The sequence below is a fragment of the Toxotes jaculatrix genome, chromosome 6, assembly GCF_017976425.1.
Source record: "Toxotes jaculatrix isolate fToxJac2 chromosome 6, fToxJac2.pri, whole genome shotgun sequence".
NCBI classification, from domain to species: domain Eukaryota; kingdom Metazoa; phylum Chordata; class Actinopteri; family Toxotidae; genus Toxotes; species Toxotes jaculatrix.
This window is the reverse complement of record NC_054399.1, coordinates 9,066,977-9,092,531: the sequence shown is the minus strand read 5'-3', so window position 1 is coordinate 9,092,531 and position 25,555 is coordinate 9,066,977. Positions and strand designations below refer to the sequence as shown.

The window sequence follows — 25,555 nt, the reverse complement described above, 5'->3', positions numbered from 1 at the left end:
ACACAACAAAGGAGACCCCATCTGTCATGTGTTTCCCTCAATCTGTGTGGGCGTTGGTACAAAGACCAGAATGACACAAAGGAATTGTGATTGTCCCATGAAATACATTAATCACAAAATGCATGGAAAATATTCCACATCCCAAGATGGAAACCTCCCTGGGTTATCTCAGTGCATAATTAGCCATTAGCATCTACAGATCTGGTCAGAGGTGGTGGAGAGTTTTTCACAGAAACTGATGAGGTAGAAATGCCTCAGAATTTTTTAGACAACACAGCTCACATGGTGATCAGTGCTTTGGTGATCAGTTTGACCTGCATTTAAAGTTTCAGTGTGCGAGTTGATACAACTGGTGGTGTGTGTGTGTGTGTATCATGAAAATGCAAATATCTGATTATATTATATACATAATTCTGAGAAAACAAATCAAATATAGGTGTTATCAAGAATGAGGGGGCTTATGCGCCTTTCAAGCAGCGTAATGCTAATGTAATTAGCATAAAAACAACTTTAAAAACTGACTTTATGTAATCTGGGTTATTGCTGTCACTTCTTCTAGATGCCTTTTCTCACTGGAATTTCATGTATCATGTTAGTGGCTTCGATTCTAAATACAGAAAATGTCCATGCAAAAGCTATATGTCATTGTAGCAGGGTATTTTCTGTTTTTTACCCACCTGCTGAGCACATGTTGGGAAAACCTGTCCATTGTTCATAGGCCGTGTTCAGGTCATATCATTGAGACTGTAATTACGAGCAGCCGAACGGGGAAAAATTGTTCACATCAGCCTCAGAATTGTTATTCTATCTCCCACTTGTCAAATTGTCGGCAAAGCCTCCACCTCTGGCAGCTACATCTAAAAAGCTACATTTCTTGTTTGTGTCTGGTTTCACTTTGATTGATTGCCTGGTGTGCCTACAAAGCTAGCAGTGTAAGTATAACTATTTTGGAAAAATGCATGAATGCATGAGGATTTTTTTTAATTTTTCATGTCAGAAGTAAAAAGCGGTCTTTTTTGCCTTAATCAGTGTTTTATGAAATTAGTTTTTTATGGTAAATTGGCGGTGCTGATGCTGGCTGAAGGTGGAATGGGCTTCAGGAGTTGAGACCACAGTAACGAGGCCCCTTCACTGCCGACAGAGCTGTGAGACTGAGAGAAAGACCGCTGTGGTCCTGTCACTCTCCGTGAGGTTTACACACACGCATATACTTATATCTTTGTGAGGACATTCATTGACATAAAGTATTCCCTAGCCCCTTACCCTAACCTTAACCATCGGAGCTGAATGCCCAACCCTGACCTGAACCAAAACCCTGAAACAGCCCTTTAAAGTTGTGAGGACTGACCAAAATGTCCTTACTTTCCCAAAACGTTCTCACTCTGTAAGATCTATGCTGTCTTTGGTCCTCACAAAGATAGATGTACAAGTACACACAGAGTGAAACATGCTCATTCAGACAGGGACAGATGTACACACAGCTGCAGATATACTGACTCATACAATCTTGTACGCACAGGTGCACAGGCACACAGACACACACACACTTGAGAAAGTCACGTCGCCTGGGTGAGTCTGACAGTCACCAGGCCCACAAGATCACACTCTCACGCTCCCATGGTGCGGTGCTCTGACAGCCACAACCAGCCCTGGCGTGTGCGAGTATGAGCATGATCATTTGTGTGTATTACAGTGAAACTGCTCAGAGACATGCCTCGCTATCTGTCTGTCTGTATAATATTTGTTATGTAAATATGCGTCATGTGGTGCGTACAGAGTCTTGATGTCAGTGGATCGTCACAGTTACTTGGATTCTTGCTCCATGAAAACTGTGACTGAATTTTCTTTGTAGACACAGTTTGTTTCTCATTAATGAGGAACTACTTTGCTTGTGCCAGTAGGGTGGAGGAATAAGACAGCTTAAACAACAATCATCTCACTGTGTAAAGCTTGAACTGCCCTCAGCGGTCACATCTACATTCTCAGTCTTTGAACGTGGTTAAAGTTTTCTTCTTCGTGAATGTGACACCTTTGTTTACAGAGGAGTTCCCGCAGTCTGCACCACGCACTAGTCTACGGAAATGATTGCTGTGTGAAGAATTCCCACTCCGCAGAAAACCAGCAGCATTTTATTTGCAAACTGTGGGTCACAGCGAGCGTGTGATCGCAGCCTGTGAAACCATATTTGTCTTGGTGACAGAGCCTCAAACACATCACACAGACAGATGGAGAGACTCTCTGTGGCCATATCTGCCAGAGAAGACAAACAAAGGCAAGCAGAGGAGTGTGTGTGCGTTCAAAAGTTTGTTTTAATATCAACTAGAAAAAACAAAACAAAAAACATATTTGCCCACTTCCTTCACCCGAGTCTACACAAAAATAATTCACTGTCACCATATGAAAGGAGTTCTCCTAATGCAGAAAAGTAGTTCACAAGCAAACATGCTGTCTAGTCACAGTTAATGTGCTGTTGGTAAACAATGATAAAAAAAATACAGCTGTTAAAAATCAATCAAAAGTGTAGTAGTCATCAGTAAATGTACAGTACAATTACACATTTGTGTCTGAAGGCATCATAAGGATTCAACAATGTAGCTACCACATCTGAATACATAAATTTGCAGTGTAGAGATCAAAACATGCTATATACAATGAGCAAAACAGCAGCCGAAAACCACATAACAGACACATCGTGACCTAATGTTAGCTTCCCATCAAGGTCAGTTAATTTACTGAATTTCAATGTCATTTTCCACTCAACACGCACTCAACACTCAATGACGCACACAAGGGTAGAACTCACGCTTCTGATCAATATTATAAAAATCCCCTCTCCACACAATGATATAAATAGGACACACAAGGAGATCACACTTCCACCTCATATTAATATTCTTTACCCTTTACCCAGCAGAGCAGATCGCCTGTTGGATTTTTTTTTTTTTTTTTCCACCACTGTTGATTGAACTCGCAGTGTGAATCGAGCTGTTTTCTCACAGTCTCAATTTCTTCAATCATGACCTTTTAAAACTTGTCAGCCACCAAGTGTGATTTGTGCTTGAATTTATGGTATTGATTTTAATCAAGTGTATTAATTGTCTATTGAGCTGGCAGGAACATTGAATGGAGACTGATGAAGATATTGTTGCAGAACTGGATGTAGAAAAGTACAAAACAGCCACATTTCAGAGGCTATGACCAGCTGACAGATGGCAGTGCACAAGCTTTAGACACTACATTGACATACCATCACCCTATAAGTTGATATATGTGCACACCCAGCAGATGCAGAGCAACATTATCATCCATATGAAGTCATGTTTCTGGCTACATGATGAATGTAAGTCTAATTTTCACTCTCTTTTTAGCTCTACGTTTGGTCTCTAACCAGCTCGTGAGGGAAATATCTGTCTCTTCAGCCACTAAATGCTCCACTATGATCACCAGCTACTTTCTAACTGTGTCTGTCTCCTGTTTAATGCTGGATAGATAATGTACAGTGGGTTTAAAAGCTTTTTTGCTCAAAACAGCTGCTTGTAGCGTATGGAAATGCCACCGATGAGAGCGGTGAGAGTGAACCAAACCACTAAAGCTGCAGGTCAGTAAACCAAAACTGTGCGCCGAAGGACTCTTTAACTCTACGTAGAACTGAGAGGAACTTGAAGAGTTGGTTGATAATTCTCTGTGGGTCTGTCACTATGGGCGACCCATTTCACATACCCATAATGATGTAATTCATTGTTAATAAAATATCAATAAAAACTTTCTTTCCAGTGTTTTGGACGTTTCACATATTCTCAAATTTCCCCTTTTCCCAGTAAGACAACGGTGATGAAAAAGGCAGGAACTGTTAATGGATCTCATGGTCAGGACTTTGACCTTTTACTGTTCATCCATTAAAGTTTTTCTTAAAACCAGTGGAGAAACATAAAAGCTCCCGTGCAGCAGGTTGTGATTCACTGTCTTGTATAAGAGCACTTCAGCAAAATGGATGCATACCAACAACAGGTAGATCCAAAGAATCACCAACCTACCGAAAACATCATATCTGCCTCTTTTCCCAGTGCTCAGCTGTTTCATAGTACAGTTAAATTGGTGTTTGGCTGAGAAATTCAAAGTCATTAATCAGAGGGGGGGATTAATTTAAAACTCTTGAAAAGAAGCTAGGAATATCAATTTGTTGAAGCTTTTGGCCTCTACATTTTCAAACTATACAAATTTTCCTTCCATCCACGTCACAGCCATGATGATTCTCTTTGTTTCTTGTGACTCAGTGCTTAGCCTGTAGTTTATCCACGTGTAGGAAGTTGCATATTAAACCATTTAGCACAGAAAAATCCAATGTGTAAGTGTGGGTGTGTGTACTTTTACAGTCACAGTGAGAAACAAAGACTGGAGGTGAATGTAAGGATGTAATACTACTGTTGTGACACCGCAAGACTGTGGACTCAACTGATAATTGATAGAGATGGAGCAGAGGTGTGCTGAATACAGATAATGTGGAAGAAATATTGCCAGTGTGAGATAACTGTGATCAATGGGAATTCTGACGCGCTGACAGGAGCGCAGTGTTTGTGACACAGTCATAGACTCTGTGGTGACATGAATCACATAGAGAAAATCCCCCCGTTTTCAGGATGTCTAACAATAAAGAGTGCAGTAGTTTGGAACTCATGTATGGAAACATTTTGTGTTTGTGCAGGAGAGTGTGTGTTCAAGCATGTACTACGCCTGTGTGTAACTGGTAGACTCAGGTAAAGCATGTAAAAATGTGTGTGACATTGGTGGTGTGCCCGTGCGTGGCCCCATCTCCACTTGAAAAAGTCATTACTCTGTTAATGGCAGCACAGCACTTCATAGCATCTCGGGCTCCTGCTTCAATTATGGATCAGTTCAGCCACTGCATGGCCCAAACACTCTTTCATCTTTAAAAAAACAAAAACAAAAAAACAATATCAAAATGGGAAAAAAAAACTGCCTCTGGCTGAGAGGAATGGGGGTGATTACTGGCTCCTCGCTCCCTGATACAAAGCCACACAGCCTTGTTGTGTCTCCCTGTAGAGTCCTCGCTGAACGTTTTCATGTTTTGTACTTGAGGGGGAGAGAGTGTGGTAGTGATGGTGGTGGAGGTGAGAGAAGAGAACAACCTTGTCCCTCATTTTTCCACCTGCTTCCCAGATTATGACTTGATGAGGGAGAAGAGGGGGAGGGAAAGGAGGGGGAGGGAGGTGTGATTGTCCAGGCTTTAGAGAGAATCCTGCCTTCATCAGAGCCTTCACTCAGAACAAGTGAATAGTGTAGACAGAGATGAGAACCACCGCCTTCCTCTTGTTTTTCACCACAGTGTAAAAGTTCATATGACTCCGTAGTCCCTGAGAGACTTGAGCAGCACCGTGTCCTTGACGTCGCTGAAGACCCTGCGGATGTTGCTGGTGTCGGTGGCACAGGTGAAGTGCGGGTAAAGAGTCTTCCACTCGTCCCTTTTGTCGCGGCTGATGGCCTGCTGCTCGTACAGCTTGCGGATGTAGTTCTTGGCGTCCTCGGGGTCTTGCCTCTTACCTGTCACAGAGGTGAGAGGACTATTTTGATAATCGAGTAATAAATCATTTTTCAAGCACAAATGTTTTTCTTGTGTGATAGTAAATCAAGATGTCAACTTCTGACCTTCTCAGCGCACTGTTAGAAAAAAAAAGCTGAAAAGCTGCTGAACAATCTTGTCACCTCAGAAGAAGTTCTGCTTCATCATTTCCCTGCTGATGTAATTTTGTCAGATAATCAGAAGTTACCGTACTGCTCTTAAGTGCATATTGAATGAAAAGATGATTGCAGCCAGTTCTCATAAAGTTGTGGCTGATGGTCATTTTAGTGAGTTTTCCGGTTTATTTTCAATTAATACCACCCGCTTATTACTTGATAACTACCTCTGTCATGTCATTAGGATGCTGTGATGTTGTTAAAGCCAAAGCAAAGCAAAGCAGTAAAATAATTGTCCACTTTATTTGGATGATAAAAACTTTGGAGCATCAAAACATTATTACCCAAAGGTAGTGGGCGCCAGAATAGCAGGCTCAGTTTATTAGTGCTGCAAGCAATAGTTGTTTACACAACAATTTTAATTAATTGTTCATTGCCATAAATTAAAAAGTTTGTCCAACCAACAGTTCAAAACCCCAAAATATTTAATGTGCAATGAAATTAAACTAGAGCTGTAACCATCAATGGAAGCTGATCTACAAAAAAATAATTGGCAGCTATTGTGATTATCAATTTATCATTCAGTTATTTTTAAAGCAAAAATACAACATTTTTTCTGGTTCTAACTTCTTAAATGTCAGGATCTGATGCATCTATCTGAGTAAACTGAACATTTTTTGGTACTGGACTGGTGGTCGAGTAAAACATGCTATTAAAAATAGATTGTCTTTGACTGCGGGAAAGTTTAACAACAAAATAATCTGCAGATGAATCTAAATTAAACAGAAAACAGCTGCAAATCCTGCATTTGAAAAACTGGAAGCAGTTTGGATTTTTTGCTAAAATCACTCAAACATTTAGTGTCAATGTGTCAATAGACTAATTCACCAACTTTCTCATTGTGTCAACGTGGACTACTTAACATCGGTAGCCTTCAAGCATGGTTACAGCAGCAGTGAGAAGGGTCGCACAGTCTCCACACAGGAGCACGGCAGCAAATAGCAGCCACTGGTAGAAGCTGCTCAGAGTCACTTGCGTTAAGGTTAAATTGACATCAAGGAGCTTGACCCTGTATGAGTCATTATTTTACCCCACTAATGCTAATGGTGAAACACAGTGGGCACATTGCAGAGATGCACACACTTACACTCACACACACATGCACACACACACAAATAATCACTTGAGGCACTCATTTTCAACCAAGCACACACACACACACACACACACACATACACATCTCACACATGTACACCTGGGGGGTTGCAGGGGGTAGAGCCTGCTTGGGAAGCACAGTATCTGTCTGTAGTTGCCATGGGTTACTGGGGGTGGGGGTGGGGGTGGGTGGGGGTTAGGATGACGCTCTACAGCCTCTCACACGAGAGAAGCTACAGGCTGCAGCCACATCATTAAGCACACCAATGTACCTGCAAGTGACTCATTTGCCACTGTGTGTGTGATGGGAGAGAGAGAGAGAGAGAGGGAGAAAGAAAGAAAGAAAGAAAGAAAGAAAAAGAAGCGAACTAAAAACAAATAACAGTAAAAAACTAAAATGAATGCGGCCCGGGGTAGAGCTTTGCAAATAATTTTTGGGGGAAATTATACATCATTTCCACCGGGTGCGGTAGGGATGAACAATATTCAATTAAAACATGTTCTCTCATTGTGTGTTTTGATGATGGCGATGGAGAGCTGTGTCACATATTATTCCAAAATCTCTCATGGGTGTTGGGTCGAAATCTGAAAACTGTGAGAGCCACCAGCGATGGGTTAATGAGGCCTTACTGAAGAACAGACACTTTCAAGCCAACTTATATATAGCAGATATACAACTATAGACACTGTCTCCACAAGCTCCTCCAGAACGTAGTTATGAATATTTAAAATTGAAATATTTCCACTCTTTGAGACAACAAGAGAGGCCCCATCTCAGCACAAAGCTAACATACCACTCATTTTTATTTTCATTTTCAACCCCTCAGTGAGCCCTTGTTCCCTGTGTATTGTTGTGATACTTTACAACATCACAAACCTTTTTGGTCTCTTAAATGATTCTCCCCACACTGTGATGAGAAAATACACCTGCAGACAACCAGCTGCAACTGTGCTTGTTGATGGTGGTGAGATTTGCTGCTGACCGAGATCTGCCCTCGAACTTTTCTCCAGTATGGCTGTGATTTCTTATTTGGATGTTTGAATCCCCACTTTGAGCATCACTGAAGCACTGGATTGGTTTATAGTGTCAGTGTTCCAACCAATATTTATGCCAAAATTATCCAAAACTAGATCTAACATGAACACGTATTTACAGCTTACCTGTGAAGCCGGGGAAGTATTTCTGCAGGTCAGAGGTCTGGATTTTGTCAGCCAGGATGTCAGTCTTGTTGAGGAAGAGGATGATGGAGGTGTGGAGGAACCAAGGGGAATGGATGGTGGTATAGAACAGAGCCAGACTCTCATCCATTCGGTTCTGATGAGCAGAGAGAGAAAGAGACATATATCATACTGGAGGCAGCAGGAATCTGTCCTTAATTTTTTGGACTGTGGACAATATAGGGGGAGATTTTGTTGTAGGTTAAAGAATTACACCAGCAAGTTTTTGAGAGATGGAATTATATTTGAAGAGAGAAGAACACGAGCTCTCTGGAATGGCCAGGTGGCTTCAGATGGATGACGCAAGAAGAGGAGGCAGTCTTTTCAAAGGGGAGGGGGGAGTTTAAGGGGGGTTTGGAGCACGGGGGCCACTGTGGAGGTTAATGAATATGTTGGCAGAGTAAAAAGTGGCTGGGAGAGATAAACGGCTTAGTGACAGGATGGGAGGGAGGAACTGGACAGAAGGCGACAGAGCAAGAGCGAGAGGTTTTATTGTGCAAGAGTGAGACCTACTGGAGGACAGATGAAATGACTCTCATCTAGGAATATTAAGATGAGACAGGAGAGGGAGCAGATACTGATACTGATACTGATAGATACTGCATTTATCTAACAGTGATTGTCACTATTAAGTAGTTAAAGTCAGAGTTAAAAAGCTGCTTATATGTTGATAATAATCCAATGATTAGCTGCAACTTTTTACTATCACTTATTTCATTAATGATTAATTTGTTGATTTTTTCAATCAATACTTAGTCTATAAAATATCAGAAAAAAGTGAAAACTGTCCATCCCTGTTTCCTAGAGTCATCAAATTGCTTGACCGACAGTCCCAAACCCAGAGATAATATATCCATTAAATAAAACAAAGGCAGCAAAATCTTCCCATTAAAGAAACTAAAATCAGAGATTATTTGGCAGCTTTTGCTTTACTCAAACTTTACTGTCATTATATGTAACATATAACGAAATCACAGACAAACTCTCCATCTGGTGCAAATATCAATACATAATAAAACATAGTGACTGCTCTGGGGTAAAAGCTGCCCTTTAACCTAGTGGTCCTTGTTTTTATTGTCTGATGGCGCCTCCCAGAGGGCAGCAGTGTGAACAAGCAGTGACCAGGATGAGAAGTCTGAGATGATATTGAGTGCTCCTTTTATGCATCTGCAGTGTTAAAAAGCTGTTTATATGTTGATAATAATCCAACGGTTAGCTGCAACTAATCATTGGATTATGTTGCAGCTGTATGTCCCTGAGGGAGGGACACACAGACAAAACACACAGACACACACAAACACACACACACAAAGCTCTTACTATGGTCTCTCTCTCCTCCAGGACCTGGTCATACTCGCTGAGGGAGGCCAGGAAGATGAGGGAGGTGACGTTTTCAAAGCAGTGAATCCACTTCCGACGCTCTGACTTCTGACCACCCACATCCACAATCCTGTCGGGGACCCCAACAGAGGAAGAAGGGAAAGTTAATAAAAACAAAGGGCAAGAACAAAACAGTTTTTAAGTCTTATATTTATTCATTAAGGTCTGTGTTTTACTGTCTGTTCAGCACTGACCTCAAAACAATTAGAGGTTAACTGCCTCACTAAAGAGTATCCTTACAGGATTTGATGAGGGGAAAAACTATAACTATCGCCTGCAACAAGGATTCAAACTGGCAACCAATCAGTATAAACCAACATACATACAGTATATACAGAGTAACAGCGAAGTATTAAGACTGATACATTTTGTTTATTGCTTTTGTTCTGTACTTTGAATGAAGCCATGACGCTATGATTACCGCACTTCTTTTCATGGACGAAAACACAACTCAAATTAAAACTGAAGCTCTGAGCTTTAACCTTCGAGTCACTGTTTATTGTCTTGACAAACCTTGAAATATTCTGGTGTGAGAAGTTAAAAAATTGGAATGGTTGTTTAAATTTTAAATTTATGAGAAAGAAAAAAAACTCTCTTTCCACTTGTCTCTCATTTTCCTCAGCCTACTGTGAATCCAGAAAAAAAAATGTGGTTAGCTTTCCGCCGTGACGAAGCTTCATTAAGGAACCCCTTTTTTAAAAAGAAATCTACATAAAATATACATTTGGAGGAGCTATCCTTTACCAATAAATCCTCTATCAGTATTTTATTTTGTAGTCAAAACCTTTGGCTAAATCTTTTCCCCAGTTTAGTTTGTTTTATCCTGAGCTCTGCCTCATGATTTAAGAGTAGGTGTCATTTCATTCAGGAACACAGTGTCCCTTATAAGTGAACTTTGTTCGTTGTCTGCTTAGCTCTGTCAGAGCCCCCTCTGGTCTCAGATGGAAACACTACCGGCATATGTTCAAAATAAAACACACAGAGCGACACCTCACTTCCCGGCAGGAGCTTTGTACAGAAGCAATCAGAAATGTGATCCTATTGCGTCCAAGCAGGCGTGAGCAGACAAAGCCTCTGAGAGAGTCAATAGTATTTTTTTTCACAATGCACTGAATAGTGCCGTATTAGATTTGTCCCCTGTGAGAGGTTCGTAATCTGAGGATTGGCCACCTTAGCGTGATGGTCTTGATGGTGAAGGAATAGTCGTGGATGCCCGTGGTGGGGAATCGAACTCGCAGCACATCCTGTTCTGTGGGGATGTAGTCTTGGCTGGAGATGCGTTCCAGATTATTCATGTAGCTGAAAGAGAGGAAGGGAAAGGAAGGAAAAAGATAGAGAAAGTTTTACAACAGCTCTTAAAAGTGTTTCTGACATTAGATGAGACTTCTGGTAAAACATATTGCCTCTGTTTGCATCACATCCAGCTTTGACCATGCAATACAAACTGAAGTGACACAAGAAGTGTGATGAATTGGTGATGATTTAAAAAAAAAACTGATTAAAAATACAAGAAGGGAGTGGAGTGAGTCCATATCAACCTGTGTACAGATGACGGCTTTATGGCTTGTGTTGATACAAGCTGTCATTAGCTAATGTTGACTGCCCGTCTCTTATCGTGCACACACCGTGATGATTGAGCTGCTGAGTAAACACAGAACAGCAATAGAAAAGAGAGAAAACAGAGGAAGGCTTAGCCCAGGCTTTGTTCTCTGACACAGTTCTCAGATACTTTGAGCGCGAGGCTCACACCTACTCTGTTTCAAATCTTTGCACGCTGATTAAAAAGACCCACAGTGAGGGAAACTCTGCCATACACGGGTTTTTATTATCAGTTTTAAAGATGATTAATGTAGATTAATGAGTACTGTAGTCTCACAAGACAGTTTGTCTGTTTTCCTTAACGACTCTTACATCAACTAGTGGTTTCAACACAGCTTAGAAATGAATAATTACTGTGAATCTGTGAAGAACTAGCCCCCTCCAGTGGTCTGAGTTCAAAATACCAAGTGTTGTAGTAAGAAACAAGGATGTGAGGTTAGAACAAAAACAACAATGATATGCATTAGAAATGTGACTGGTTTGAAAAAATGAAAAAGTGTCTGAAAAAAATTGAAACAGGTTTAAAAAAAAGTGTCTGTATCAAGAAATAAGTATCTATTTTAAGATAGTGTCATAAAAAGTTTGTTTTCTTGAGAACATCAATCGGTTGATTAATTTTTATGACTAATAGATCAATTGTTTGGTCCATCACTTTTTCCCATAGCCCAAGATATTGTCTTCAGAAGCACTGATTTATCTGACCAATAGTCCAAAATCCAAAGATATTCACTCTAATATCTAAATTCAAAGAAAACCAACAAATATTCACATTGGAAAAGTTGAAATTTAAAAAAATCCCAAATCACAAAAAAAAATCACATGATTATTCAATTTTCAAAATTGTTGATACCTGACTTTCTGTCGTTGGATTAATTAATGAATTGTTTCAGCTCTCAACTGATTTTCAGTAAATAAGGCAATTTTACCATAATGACACAAAAAACAAACGTGCAAAATAAGAACCAGACATAGAGGAGTAAGAGGAGCACTAGCTTAAAACGACTCATTTAAACTGGTCTTCTTTGCAGCGTTTCCACTTGTGAGTTCTGGTACAAAGGTCAGATGTGGTATAGACAAACAATACAACAATATGTCACCACGTTTCCCTTGTGATACATTTGCTGGTAACAAAATTGTGACGTTATTAACACAGTATAATTTAGAAACTGCTTCCCTGGATAAATTACTGGTCATCCATAGAAATCTCAGAGGTGGATAAAAACTCAAAACCTGGACAAACAAACCCAAAAACCCCAAAATCTGAATTTGAACAGAAATGATTAGTTGATTAATTTATTTGACTGACAAAATCAGAATAAAACAAACAAATACATGCTTCCCCTAGGCAGTATTATTAGGAAGCATGGCATACATTTCCATTGCTATGCAGATGATACCCAGCATATTTATCTATGAAGCCAGACGAAACAGATCAGTTAGCCAGGCTTAAAGACACAAAGGCCTGGATGACTTGTAACTTTCTTCTTCTGAATTCAGACAAAACCAGGGTTATTGTGTTTGGTCCTAAACACCTCGGAAACACATTATCTAACCATATAGTTAATCTGGATGGCATTAACTTGCGTAATATTGTTAAGATTAGGAACATTCTGTCTCAGAGTGATGCTGAAAAACTGCATTCTAAAAAGCCTCCAGCTGATCCAAAATGCTGCAACAAGAGTACTGACTGGAATTAGCAAGAGAGATCATATTACTCCTGTATTAGCTTCTCTTCACTGGCTCCCTGTAAAATCCAGAATTGATTTTAAAATCCTTCTGCTTACATATAAGGCCCTCAATGGCCAGGCTCCTTCATTCCCAGAATGCAAGTTTGCTTATGGTTTCCAGAATCTCTAAAAGTAGAATGGAAGGCCGAGCCTTTAGCTGTCAGGCCCCTCTCCTCTGGAACCAACTGCCAGTTTGGGTTCGGGAAGCAGACACCCTCTCTAATTTTAAAATTAGGCTTTAAACGTTTTTGTCTAAGCTTATATATACGTTTCTGTATACACTGTTACAGTTAAGGATAGAGCCCATAGTAGGGCTGACTCAGGCAACTGAACCATCCCTTAGTTATGCTGCTATAGGCCTAGGCTGCTGGGGGACTTCCCATAATCCTCTCCGCACCTCTTCTCTTCTCTCTTCCTCTCCTCAGACCCACTTTCACATTTATTAGCCTTTATTACATGTCATTAACTCTGTGTCCTCTCTCTCCCATCGTCCTGTGCTTGTTTTTCTCTGGTCTCTTTCTCTGTACCTTTCTGCTGGTATCTCTGGCTGCATGTTCTCTGTCTGTGGTCCTGGCTCCACCGACCTACCGCTGTTTATTATCTACAATTATCCATTTCTAACATATTACTATGCCTGATTTTCCACTCTGCTTAAGATACATTTTATATTAATATTCTATGCCAACTGTAATGTAGATAATTATCAATTATGACAGCTTTTTGCTTCTGTGCTCTGTTTACTGTCATAACCATAATCTGCTGAGCACACAGTATCCACTAACTGTTCTGTAATCTGAATGCTGGCTCTCTATCTTTGTCCACCGCCAACCATGTTTGTATCATGTTTTATATGCCATTTATTTAAGCCATTTTACAGGTGTGTTTTCTCTCTCTCACACACACACATACACACTGTGACATGCTGTCTACTTCCTTTCAAAGATTCCTGTATTGCGATATCATCTTTGGCAACTTGGTGTGACAGTGTTTCATAGTGTGATACTCTCAGGTGCCCCACCCTAACTCAGGGTGTGGTACAGTGTAGAGAGCTTGGACTTCCACTACAATACTGATACTCACTACTCTGTGGAGTCCAGGAGTTGGTACTCCCTTCGGCGGCTATAACAGACCCGGATGCCCGGATCTGCCCAGAGGCGCCGGATTGCCTCCACGTAGCCTCGTTCCAGCTGGGTGATCTGCACTGTGTTTATATCTTGCAGCCATTTAGCAAACATCTGAAAGGCAGCAAGAAAACCAGCATATTAGAAGATTTCACTGCATTCCGAAAGTCAAGTGTCTGGGACGTTTAGTAAAACTCAGTGTCTGGCCAATCATTTAAACCCGATGGAGTGCATCCTATCATATGCTTAGTCCTTCAACATCTTCCTTGCTCAAGGACTCTGCTTGTGTGTTAAAGGTGATGCTATTTATAGACTACAACATGCTGCGTGTGTATTTCTGTGTCACTGTGTTTGATGCTTCTTGTTTCATGTGGGCGTTAAACTAAGTTGCTAACTTGCCCTCATGTCCCGTACACCTGTGTCTGTATTTGTGAGTAAGCGTGTGCTGATATGTAACTGGGTGAGTCCATGTGTGTTTTTACCCTGGTGCAGGTCTGTGTATTGCATGTGTCAGCGTACCTCATTCTCCGGGTTGGAGTAGGGGATTTTGAGCATGGTCATGGCTCCGGTCATAGCCTTGATGGCTGTGAAGATGTTCTGGAAGATGCATTTGGCAAAAGCTTTCCTCTCCTCTTCTGAGAAGCCTCGCCCGTGGATGATCCTCATCTGTCGGATGAAGGTGGTTTTTCCACTCTCCCCGGTTCCTGTGCCAACAAAGGGGGAAAAATATGAATCAGCAAAAATACTTATTAGTGGTACGATTCTATCAGCAGGGTAGTTAAGAGGTTAGCAGCGCAGCATTAAGGTCCTCACTTTGACTCCACATGTGGACTGGGCCCTTTTCACTATTTATGTTCTACCTGTGTCTGTGAGGGTTTTCTCCAGGTTTTCCAACTTCCTCCTTAAGTTTAAACACATGCAAAGTTGGTGAATTGAAAACTTTGAAATGCCTGTAGGCGCAGATATGTTTGTCTTGCCTCCTAGAACCCTGAACTGGATAGGTGATTTATAAAACATATATCTTACGGGGGATTTAAAAACCGATCTCTGAAAAAGACACTGAAACTAGTTGAGAGGTTTTCTATAGTAGAATCTCATGGAAAGTGTCTGGTATGAGAACACGCTAGGATATAAGCTAAGACCTCTGGACTCATTTCACCGTAGTTTAGATTCCAGCTTTTCCAGGGCTAAATGGTCTGAAAAATTAGCTTTATTCCAGATTAAACTGGGATCAGAAAAATCACAAAATAAACTTTAAACCTCCACTGAACAATCCTGCTATGTTAACAATGGATCAAATAACTAACAAGGTGTCACTGACAGTGACTATCCCAGAGAGAATTAGTACTCAACTCTCCGGTTCGTACTCAGCTCTATGAAGCGTTTTAGCATCTATCAGCTCATTGTTTTGGTTTTATGTCCCCCAGTGTTTTGTCTCTGAGTTCATAAAAGACAGCAGAAAAGCTCTGATAAACAGACTGTATGCTAACTGTCCAGCCCCGAACAGCAGACAAATAGAGTTAGTGAACAAAATGAAGTATTTAGTGAATAATTTAGCAGCTTAATATTTTTCTCTGGAGTTAGTAGAGATCAAAACAGAGGTAAAGGGAGAGTGAATATTCGACTTCAGTCTGGTAAGATAAGATGCCTTTTATTGTCATTATATTCAAGATACAACGAAATTGCAGCCAATGGTAGCCAGAGAGATTACTCCAAATGAATGCTAATGTTTTGTGTCCGCTGGATGTATAAGTAAGCAACTGTTTTTGACATGCTCACCATTAAAACTTCCACTAAAGTGATAATATGTTAATGTTTACAGCTTGTCTTGCTGCCCCTGGTGGCCAGAAAATATATAATGCTGCTTTAAAGTAGGACATAAAGAATTGCTCATTTTAAATGTAATAATGAGCCACTGTCATTGTTACCCACCTGTTTGTTGCTGCTATAACAAGTCAAAATGTTTAATGTGAAAAAAGGTTTTATCCGATTTAAATGGATGAATATGCTCTGAAAAGAGAATTAACTGTGTCTGTAGTCAGTCCAAACCAAAACAAATAAATACTGGATTGATGTTCCAGAAAATATGTCTGCCACTGCCAATGAATGATACATTCACTTAATCACTCTTTAGCAAAGAAGATTAGCAGTAAAACCCAAGCTGCCAAAATCTGAATTTCAACAAGACAACAATGAGAGTTATTAAAGCATCTACAACCACAACAGAGGAACAAGGTGACTCAGATGCCATTGAACCAGATGTTGATCTAATATGCATTTTCTCTGTTGTTTAATTTCAGCCTCAGAGATTAATATCAGTGTCAAAGGAAGTGACTGGATTTGAGATAAAATTAAGTACACAAGAAAAAAAAACTTGATTTATTTTCTTTGGTAGCCTCATGTATTTTAGCCAGATCTCTGTATTTCATAACAAGTTTTCTGGTTGTATATTGCTCCTCACACGCAAATGGAAATAACAGACTTAAGAAACTACACCACCTCAAGTTGTGATTTGGACAACAGGTGTATTTCTGGATGTGAATCATTTGTTTATTAATTCTGTGAAAGGAAACCAAAACTCTTTGTTTTCCAGCCGAGCACTTTCCTGTAAGGTCTCGACACTGCTTTGCATTTGAGGATTGGAATATGATCCTTGCACAAAACACTGTCGAAAGAAAACGCTGCAGATGTTTTATTGACAGTCCTGTTCCCGTACACAAACATTTGCTTTTGGTAATTCTACTCAGTGATAGAGGAAATAAGACCGGGCAATAATTCAGTATTATTGTTTACTGTCTCTCCATCTCATTGAAGGGTTTCCCCCAGGAAACTGTTTACTATAGGTAGTAAGCCTGCAGGATCCTGCTGCGTTTTGTCTTGTTATCCATTTAGTTTGCTGATAATGAACTAAACAAAAGACATACTCGTAAAATGTGTGCAATTTATCATGTGAAAGAGTGCCTCTGCTTTTTGCTGGTCAGTTATCCAATTACTTAACCCATGTTGATAACTGATTACTCAGCAAAGTCATTTGTCAGTTAAAAGGCCAGATGTTCACTGGTCAATGTGAAAATTTGCAGCTTCTTTGTGTTTTATTTCATGATAGATTGAATATCTTTTGGACCAACAACTAAATCAACTAATCCAATTGTAAAAACATTAATGAAATTTGAGTTGAATATGATAACTAGTTAGTCCTACTTCACCGTTCTAGCCTGAGAGAAATATAAGATTTGTCTTTTATAGCCCTTAAAAAACTATTTCACTCCTTGTAGTAAACATTAGTTCAACTTTTTACCTTGTGGTTTTTACAGTACCAGCACTGTGCTTAATAATTTAAAAATTGGCTTCATATTTTCTCTATTAATCAATTAATGTAGGCCTTTTTCCTTTGTGCATCTCCACAGTCCCTGTAGTTTTCAGGTAAAACCAATCCCAATCTCGACCATTCTTTACATACTCCCATGGTGACACATGCTTTAGATAGTTTTGGCTCGGCTGTAGGCTACCAAACAGGCCAAGCAGTTTTCATTTTTATGCGGGGTGTTCCTTCTAGTATCTTCTCGGATTTCAGTGTCATCCAATGTAAATTTTCTTCCCTCTGATTTGCTTTTTAATGTGCTCGGTAATTTCGATTATCTGTGCTCTTATAGGCATGACCAGAGATAGACAGCTGTGTGAGGTGCTCTGTGTGTGCGTGTGTGTGCGTGCGTGCGCGCGATCACTGACCCAGCAGGAGGACTTTAATTTCCTTTCTCTCCTTCTTCTTCTGCTGCTTGAGGATCCTCTTGATCTCCTTGTCCACAGCGATGGTCCTCTTCTCCTCCTCGGACAGACAGCACACGCAGGTGCGGTGGCACCACCGCCAGCAGCCGGCCATGGCCAAAACCTCTGAAATGACACTGTTAATGTATAATCAGCTGTAAGGAGCTGATAAAGACTCACAATACACTAGTTGTCATGCAGTGTCTATTTGATGCTCATTATTTTTTCGACGAGATTGATTCTAACACAACCCTGGGCCCCCGGAAAGCTTTCCTTGAAGCTAACAACATAATCACTACCTGTGTCAACAGGTCAATAGTTTAAATACAGTTTCACACTTTTACAGCGTAGCAGGAGCTCTGTGGTTTATCAGAATAAAGCCCACAGACTTCAGTATCTTCAAAATTTTCACCTTGTTGAGTAGTTTTTAATCTACTCAGACTGTGTCAATATAAGTTTGGGAATTACAGACAGAAAACAACAACACAGCCTCTTACCTCCAGTCAGTCTGTCACACTCCCTGAAAACGAGCAGGTACAGACTCTGATTGCTTTTCGCGGTCCATTTCTCAGCGTGTCCCCTGTCCACAGCTACTGTGGCGGAAGCGCTCAAACGGCGTCATTAGCTCCACAGTGATACAGATTGAAAACACTTCTGGTTTTGTTTTTTGTTTTTTGTTTTTTTAGCTCACAACGAAACAACCTGCAGCTCGGGAAAGTCCACCGCGCCTACGGAGGAATGTGCAGCCTCTGTGGTCCGCTCCAAACACTCTGTAAACGGAATGCGCTCTGGGCGACGCAGCGGCAAGAGAGCGGCAAACTACCGCAGCAGCGCCGGAAGTCAGGCGCTCGTGCCTTTAAAATAAGAGCATGTTGTTGCTGCTTCAATTTTTGTTTGTTTCTTTGGGACAATCCCATACTAAGGAAACACGTGGATGAGTAATTGGTGTGATTATCAAAAACAATATAGTTGAAAACATGGCATAAAACTAGTTTATTTAACAATATCATGATACTTGTACTACACCTGAGTGGTGCAATTTTATGCTTACGTCAGTGCATTTATCTAACAGCTATTGTTACTATATTTTACAAGTTATGATTTCACATGCAAGACATTTCATCAAATTGTAAAATATGATGCAATGATGTTTAATGAACTACCCAACAGCATATAAATCTGTTCCCCCCACCTCGCCTGACAGGCAACAACATGCTAAAATGCTGCTTACCTGTTAAAGAATTAATGATAATGTAATTACTTTTATCAAAGAAAAGGGCTCAAAGGTTTCCTCTGCATGATAAAAGCATTAAAAAAAACTTTTTTAAAGGGAACATACACTCTGTTTTTTTTAGCATAGCTCTATTGCAGCTAATTTCATTTTTATCAGCAACTAGTATTTTCATATCAACTCACCACTATCTAAAATATAATGTGCCTTTGAACTGTACAGTATATCCTTATTTGTTCCACAATCATCAAGTGTCTTAGGTGTGAGCTGCTTGTACAGCTTTTGCAAACAATTTTTTAGACTTTTGGATCATATCAAGTGTGGTAAATCTTCTTATCAACACCTGTTGTTGCTGTGACATAATCAACTGCATTGTGATCAAAGGTGCTTAAGAAGCTGAATATATACAATGCATTGCCACAGTATTGTTCTGCCCTACAGTATATGATTAACTGTTGGTATTGACCACTCTTTGGGTATATTGTTCTAAGGTAAATAAACTGGTCATGAGTCATACAGCTGGGTTCATGCATGATATGAGTACACAATGCTGTATGTGCAGCTAAAACTGATGCATATGGTGAAAGCAAACATATAATAACACCTCATGGCTGTGCCTTAATGCTGCAGGACATTGCACCATCTGAGACCTGGTTAATGTTGATTTTAATGTTTGACACTTTGTACATGAAATCAGAAAAACTTTATTAATCCCTGTAGGAAAATTCTTTAGGGAAAAGGGAAAAGTGATCAGTTTGAAATTTGAAAAGTACAGTAAATACTACTAAACTGAAACTGTATCTTTTTGTACTGTATTGTTTTTGCTGTTTTCTGTTTTTTGTTAGGGTTAGGGTATTTATGTAAATCCGTGTGTGGTCATGTGTGAAAATAATTGATATTTTTACATAAGTAAATATATTTTTGAAAAAAGGAAGAAAAAAGCACTAAAGAAAGAATTGTCATCAGTAAAATGAATGGATGGAATGTGGTTGATTATCTCACTAAACTAGTTTAATTTTGGTGTTTAATTTTCTTTGTGTTGTTTTGAATGAGTCTATAGCATACACTGGGCCCTGTCGGAAAACACCATTATTTTGAAAGGCGTATACCGGAAGGTCACTTTCTTTAATTCAGTTTGGTTTGAGCAGTGAGTGCGCTGCTCAGTGGATAAAGTTTCGGCTGCAGCAGAGGCTCCCTGCTTCATGTTTCAGCTGAGCCCGAGTGAAATCACGGGCACACTGAACTTTATCAGAGATCATGAAGGTTCAACAAAGGTTTCAGCTTAAAACTTTTTAATTAGATTATTATTATTTTATTAATTGAGGATTGGAATTTATTTGTCATTAGTGAATGTTTGGACTGTTTATTAGTCGACCTAAATTCAAAATATTAAACTTTCATCAGCTTCTAAAAAAAAATTAAAGAATAGAAATGAATAGAAAAACAATTCTAGCAGCAATGAGTGAAACTGATTCTCTCATGGCAATAGAAATATTAGTGATTTCTCATGGTGCAGCAGCTCATCCGGTTTTCCGAGCGTGCAACAGGTAATTTGTCACTCCTTCTTCTTGGCTGCTATTTGGATGTCAATCTTTTGTCTCCGCCAGCAGAACCGGTTTGTCCAGGCTTTCATGGTCCCAGATATTGAGATCACCTGAGCTCTGCATTGCTATGGGAACAAGGTGAGGTGAAAGAGCAAGACAGGTGTGTATCGAGTGGTCTTGTTAGTTGTACTGTGCGATTAGGTGTGTAAAGGTTTAATACAAACCTACGTTTACAGTGTAATTATTGCATTTCACATGATGAACTTTATTCCTGTAATAATACTAATTATATACTAATCATGCTTTTTGTAGCTTATAAAGAAATTCTGTGTGTGTGTGTTTGATATTTGAGATGCATATAATTTAACAACAATACAACAAGTTACATAACTGCGCCAGGGACACACAATAGTAAGCATATATATATATATATATGTATATACATACATATATATATATGTAGTACCACAGAAGTGTAAATTGAACTGAATTTTTTATATGAATTTATTTTCCATTTTATGAGCTTTTGTAAAAGATTTTTATATACATGGATGCTCTTTCATGAATGAAGAGTTATTACAGTTTTATAGTTAGTAGTAGTTTTTTCAGTAACTTGATCACATGTGGTTTTGTTCGAACACATGGCACATTTTTTAAAATCTTTTTTTTCCATTTCTATTGAATCAGAATTGTATTTAATGAGAATATGTTAAGATGAAACTGGAATATAGAAAAAAAAAAAGGAAACTGCAGAGTTAGGGGGTGAGAGAAGGACACAAGAAGAGCAAAGGAAGACAGAAAGCGCTGTGGGGAATCCTGCATAACAAGTGGGCGTGTCCTGACTGTAACTGAAGATTACCTGCCACAGTATTCCAGTTAGAGAGGATGATCAGTAATTAATCTGACAACAGCCATCAGACAGTGGGACCTACTGGCGGTGATGGAGCACCGCAAGATTGTTTCTTTTCATGTTGATATCACTTTGAACAATAAATTAATACACAAAATGTTGTACTGCTGTAAGCACTTAAACGCAATTGTTCAAACAAGATTTTTAACCAGTAAGTTTTTGTTTGTTGAACAATGGGGCAGGTAGCTCAAAGTGATTGAAAAAAAAAAGTTGCTACCCGTTTGTGTGTGGGTGGAGGCCTGTTGCATGACTTGCATCCCAGTGAGATGTGGGCTGGCAGGTCAGGCTGTAAACTCCTGAGTCATGCCTGAAGATTTTCCTGATCATACCTAACATACCAACCATGACTTTGTTGACATCTCAAGCACTTCGCTCCTCCAGGTTGGATTAGGTGTTTGGCATTTGAGGTCAAATCTGAAAACTTCAAGAAACTACTTGCCACTTTAGCCAACTTTAAACTTTAATATTGTTTTTTTTCCCTCATGAATCTAATCATTGAGGTCTTTAAGGGAACTTGATTGCTGTATTATCTGCAGCCATACCCCACAGGCTAATGGACCCCAACTATTTAAATAAATGTAGGTAGTAGGATTTAGTTTAATGATATTTGGGTCAGAAATGTCTTGCTTTTAAAAATAAAAGGAAGATGTTCTATTACAGGTCAAACACAGAGAGCACTTCTATCTGCACAGGGCATAAAAAAATATCACCACAAGTCTCTGAAATGGTGTGTTTTAGTGAACCTCACTCTTGCAATGACATCACATGTCCACAAGATGTCACTTGGTTCAACAACATTACAAATCTGCTCATTCACTTAAATGAATTTATGAACAATGTTAGTGTTGTAATTTTTTTTGCTACATCTGATGGCAGCAAACACCTGACAAATATTTTGCCTTTTGCTTCTGTCATCATCACCATCCTCCTCCTCATTCTCAGTACATTAGCAAAGTGGGAAACTCCTGGTCAGAGATAACTGAAATATTGACTCTGCTGGAGTGGTGGAAACTAAATAAGTACATTCACTCAAGTACTGTACTTAAGTAAAATTTTTCTGGTACTTCACGCCTCTTCATCGCCACATTTCTGGGGAAAATACTATACTTTTTATTCTTCTACATTTCTGTCAGCTGTTAGTGGTAGTAGATTACGATTTTATACACAAAATATGATTAAATCTTACACAATAAACTTGTCAGCAGTATATAAAACAGTAAAAAAAAAAACTTCACCAGCTACAACATAAAAATAAAATGCTGCTTTACGTTAATGCATCAATAATGATAAAATAATGATCTTTTTTTTTTTTTATTCTTGTAAGAACAACTCAGTAATAAGTCCAAGGTTCCTTCTGTGCAGGGAGGCCAGAAGTTTTGAGAATGACACAAATATTAATTTTCACAAAGTCTTCTGCCTCAGTTTTTATGATGGCAATTTGCATATACTCCAGAATGTTATGAAGAGTGATCAGATGAATTGCAATTAATTGCAAATCCCCCCAAAAACATTTCCACTGTATTTCAGCCCTGCCACAAAAGGACCAGCAGACATCATGTCAGTGAATCTCTCGTTAACACAGGTGAGAGTGTTGACGAGGACAAGGCTGAAGATCACTCTGTCATGCTGACTGAGTTAGAGTAACAGACTGGAAGCTTCAACCATTTATCGGATCATCAAGAACTTCAAGGAGAGAGGTTCAATTCTTGTGAAGAAGGCTTCAGGTCTCCCAAGAAAGTCCAGCAAGCGCCAGGACCATCTCCTAAAGCTCATTCAGCTGCGGGATCGGGGCACCACCAGTGTTGAGCTCAATCATCAGGGACAGACTGATATTCTGCAAAAGGTACAGGGATTGGACTGATGAGAACTGGGATAAAGTTATTTTCTCTGATGAATCCCCTTTCTGTCTGATTGCTTGGGGCATCCAGAAAAAAAAGCTTGTCCGGGGGGTAAAAGGTGAGCGCTACCATCAGTCCTGTGTCATGCCAACAGTCAAGCATCCTGAGACCATTCATGTGTGGGGTTGCTTCTCAGCCAAGGGAGTGGGCTCACTCACAATTTTCAGATCTTAATCCATTGAGAACTTGTGGTCAATCCCCAAGAGGCGGGTGGAGAAACAAAAACCCACAAATTCTGACAAACTCCAAGCACTGATTATGCAAGAATCAGTCAGGATGTGGCCCAGAAGTTGCTTGACAGCATGCCAGGATGAATTGCAGGGTCAACAAAGAAAGGTCAACACTGCAAATATTGACTCTTTGCATAAACATAATGTAATTGTCAGTAAAAGCCTTTGACACTTGTAAACTGTAATTATACTTCAGTATACCATAGTCACATCTGACAAAAAGATCTAAAAACACTGAAGCAGCAAACTTTGTGAAAACCAGTACTTGTATCATTCTCAAAACGTTTGGCCACGGCTGTAGTTTTACACTGTGGTATCACTGCTTTTACTTAAGTAAAAGGTGTGAATACTTCTTCCACCACTGTGACCGGTAAACTCAAGTTTACAACTTAACATATCTTAACATGTAAAGGGCAAATATATTGACATGTAATCGAAACAAGAGAAAAGTTATATTTGTTCAGTTGATTATAACTGAGGTAACACACCCAGGTGCTTGCATGCGTGACTCAGGGTCACAATCATCTGTAACAAAGAAAAACAACTGTTAACTTTGTATATGGGTACAGTGTTTCTTTGACTTGATCCTGTATCATAAGTGTCAATTTACAAAGTAAATAACAGACTGTTTTGTTGTACCAGGTTTGTGGGAAAACATGAGACACTTTACTTATCATCCAAAGCACATACACACTCTCACGCACTACTAGAAATACTCAGTAAAGTACTAATACTACATTATAGAAAAAAAAACAATTACAGGTGAAAGTCCTGCATTTAAAGACCTACTGAAATAAAAGTATGAAAGTATCAGATAAAAATATACTTAAAGTATAAAAAGTAAAAGTACTTGTTCCTGAGAAAAATGTTGCTTATGAGTGACACATATTATTACTGATGGAAAAAATGTGTAAGTAGCATTTTACTGTATAGCCAGAAGAGGTGACTGGTTTTAAGTACTCTGTACGAAGTCTGGCATTTTAAGTCTACATGTTCCCTCCATAGGGTCACAGGGCAGTGAGATGATTACAGAGGCAGGAGTTATTAAAAAACTAAACAGCACTAGGACTTTTTTGAATCTTTGCTGTTTTTGTTTTTTTTCAAACAATAGATGCATTTTACCTTCATGTAAATAAGACGAAAATGTCTGAGACGTTTAGAAGGGAAACGTCTCCTTGGTGGAAATGACAACAACTTGTAGAGATGTGAAACACAACAAGGACACAACCACGCACTGCTTTTTAGAACCACTGATTTAATCTTTAATACCATGTTATATATTTGTAATACTATCATGTTTTTTTTTTTTACGGTAAATCTCCATCTTAAAAGAAACCAGTACATCCTGCTGTCAGATAAATGTGGTTGAGTATAAAGTACAATATTTCCTTCTGAAATGCAGTGCGGTATAAGCACAAGTACCTCAAAATTGACACAGCCTTTTTGTTAGGGGTCACAAACCAAAAAGGTCGAAAACCACTAGTTTAATCTTTAACAAAGTTTTATATTTCACAAGCATAAAAACTTAAAAACTTATAAACTGTTATTTTTAATGTAAAATCTTAATATTAAAGTTGCTAGTAACTATAACTGTCAGGTATATGCAGCTGAGAAACAAGCAGATTTACCTCTAAAGTGTAGTAGGAATATACAGAGTATCATTAAAGGGAAATAACCAAGTACCTCAAAATTGTAGGCTACTTAAGCACAGTACTTGAGTAAATGTACTGAGGTTCTTGCCACCACTGCCTGTAGACAGATGTTCGGCTAGTTTCAGACGTGAGCTTGTAGGCAGCAGCGAGGACGAGGAGAAACAAGCAGCTCTGCCGGTCAGGATAAGCACACACTGTGTGGATGTGCAGGTCTTTGACAGGAGATGGGCGTTGCCCGTCCAGTCAAATGTCAGCCGCTTTCGCCGACACGCCTCCATAAGGAAGACTTCCTCTCAAGCAAACTTGGGATGTTAACCTTCCAGACAACGCCCTCCTCAAACGCCCACATGCTCCGTTTTCATTCGCTCTACCTCCGTCAATCAAGCACATCCCAAGCGACGTCAGCAGCACCGCCACACCGGGGCTGAGGA

The 25,555-nt window shown here is 39.5% G+C and overlaps 1 protein-coding gene across 2 annotated transcripts; it reads right to left on the bottom strand.

Moving 5' to 3' along the window:
* Window positions 1–2,308: 2,308 nt before the first annotated feature.
* LOC121182970 (guanine nucleotide-binding protein subunit alpha-11-like) lies at window positions 2,309–18,419 on the bottom strand. Of its 2 annotated transcripts, none has more exons than XM_041039672.1 (8): window positions 18,157–18,419; window positions 17,624–17,796; window positions 14,414–14,598; window positions 13,854–14,008; window positions 10,618–10,746; window positions 9,388–9,517; window positions 8,011–8,164; window positions 2,309–5,559 (listed from the first exon to the last, which is right to left on the bottom strand). In XM_041039672.1, exons 2-8 carry the CDS (start codon window positions 17,772–17,774, stop codon window positions 5,354–5,356), a joined length of 1,110 nt encoding a protein of 369 aa, XP_040895606.1. In that variant the 5' UTR covers window positions 17,775–17,796; window positions 18,157–18,419; the 3' UTR covers window positions 2,309–5,353. The 2 variants fall into 2 exon arrangements, with proteins under 2 accessions (XP_040895606.1, XP_040895607.1); XM_041039673.1 differs by having other exon boundaries at window positions 17,624–17,785.
* Between the last annotated feature and the right edge of the window lie 7,136 nt (window positions 18,420–25,555).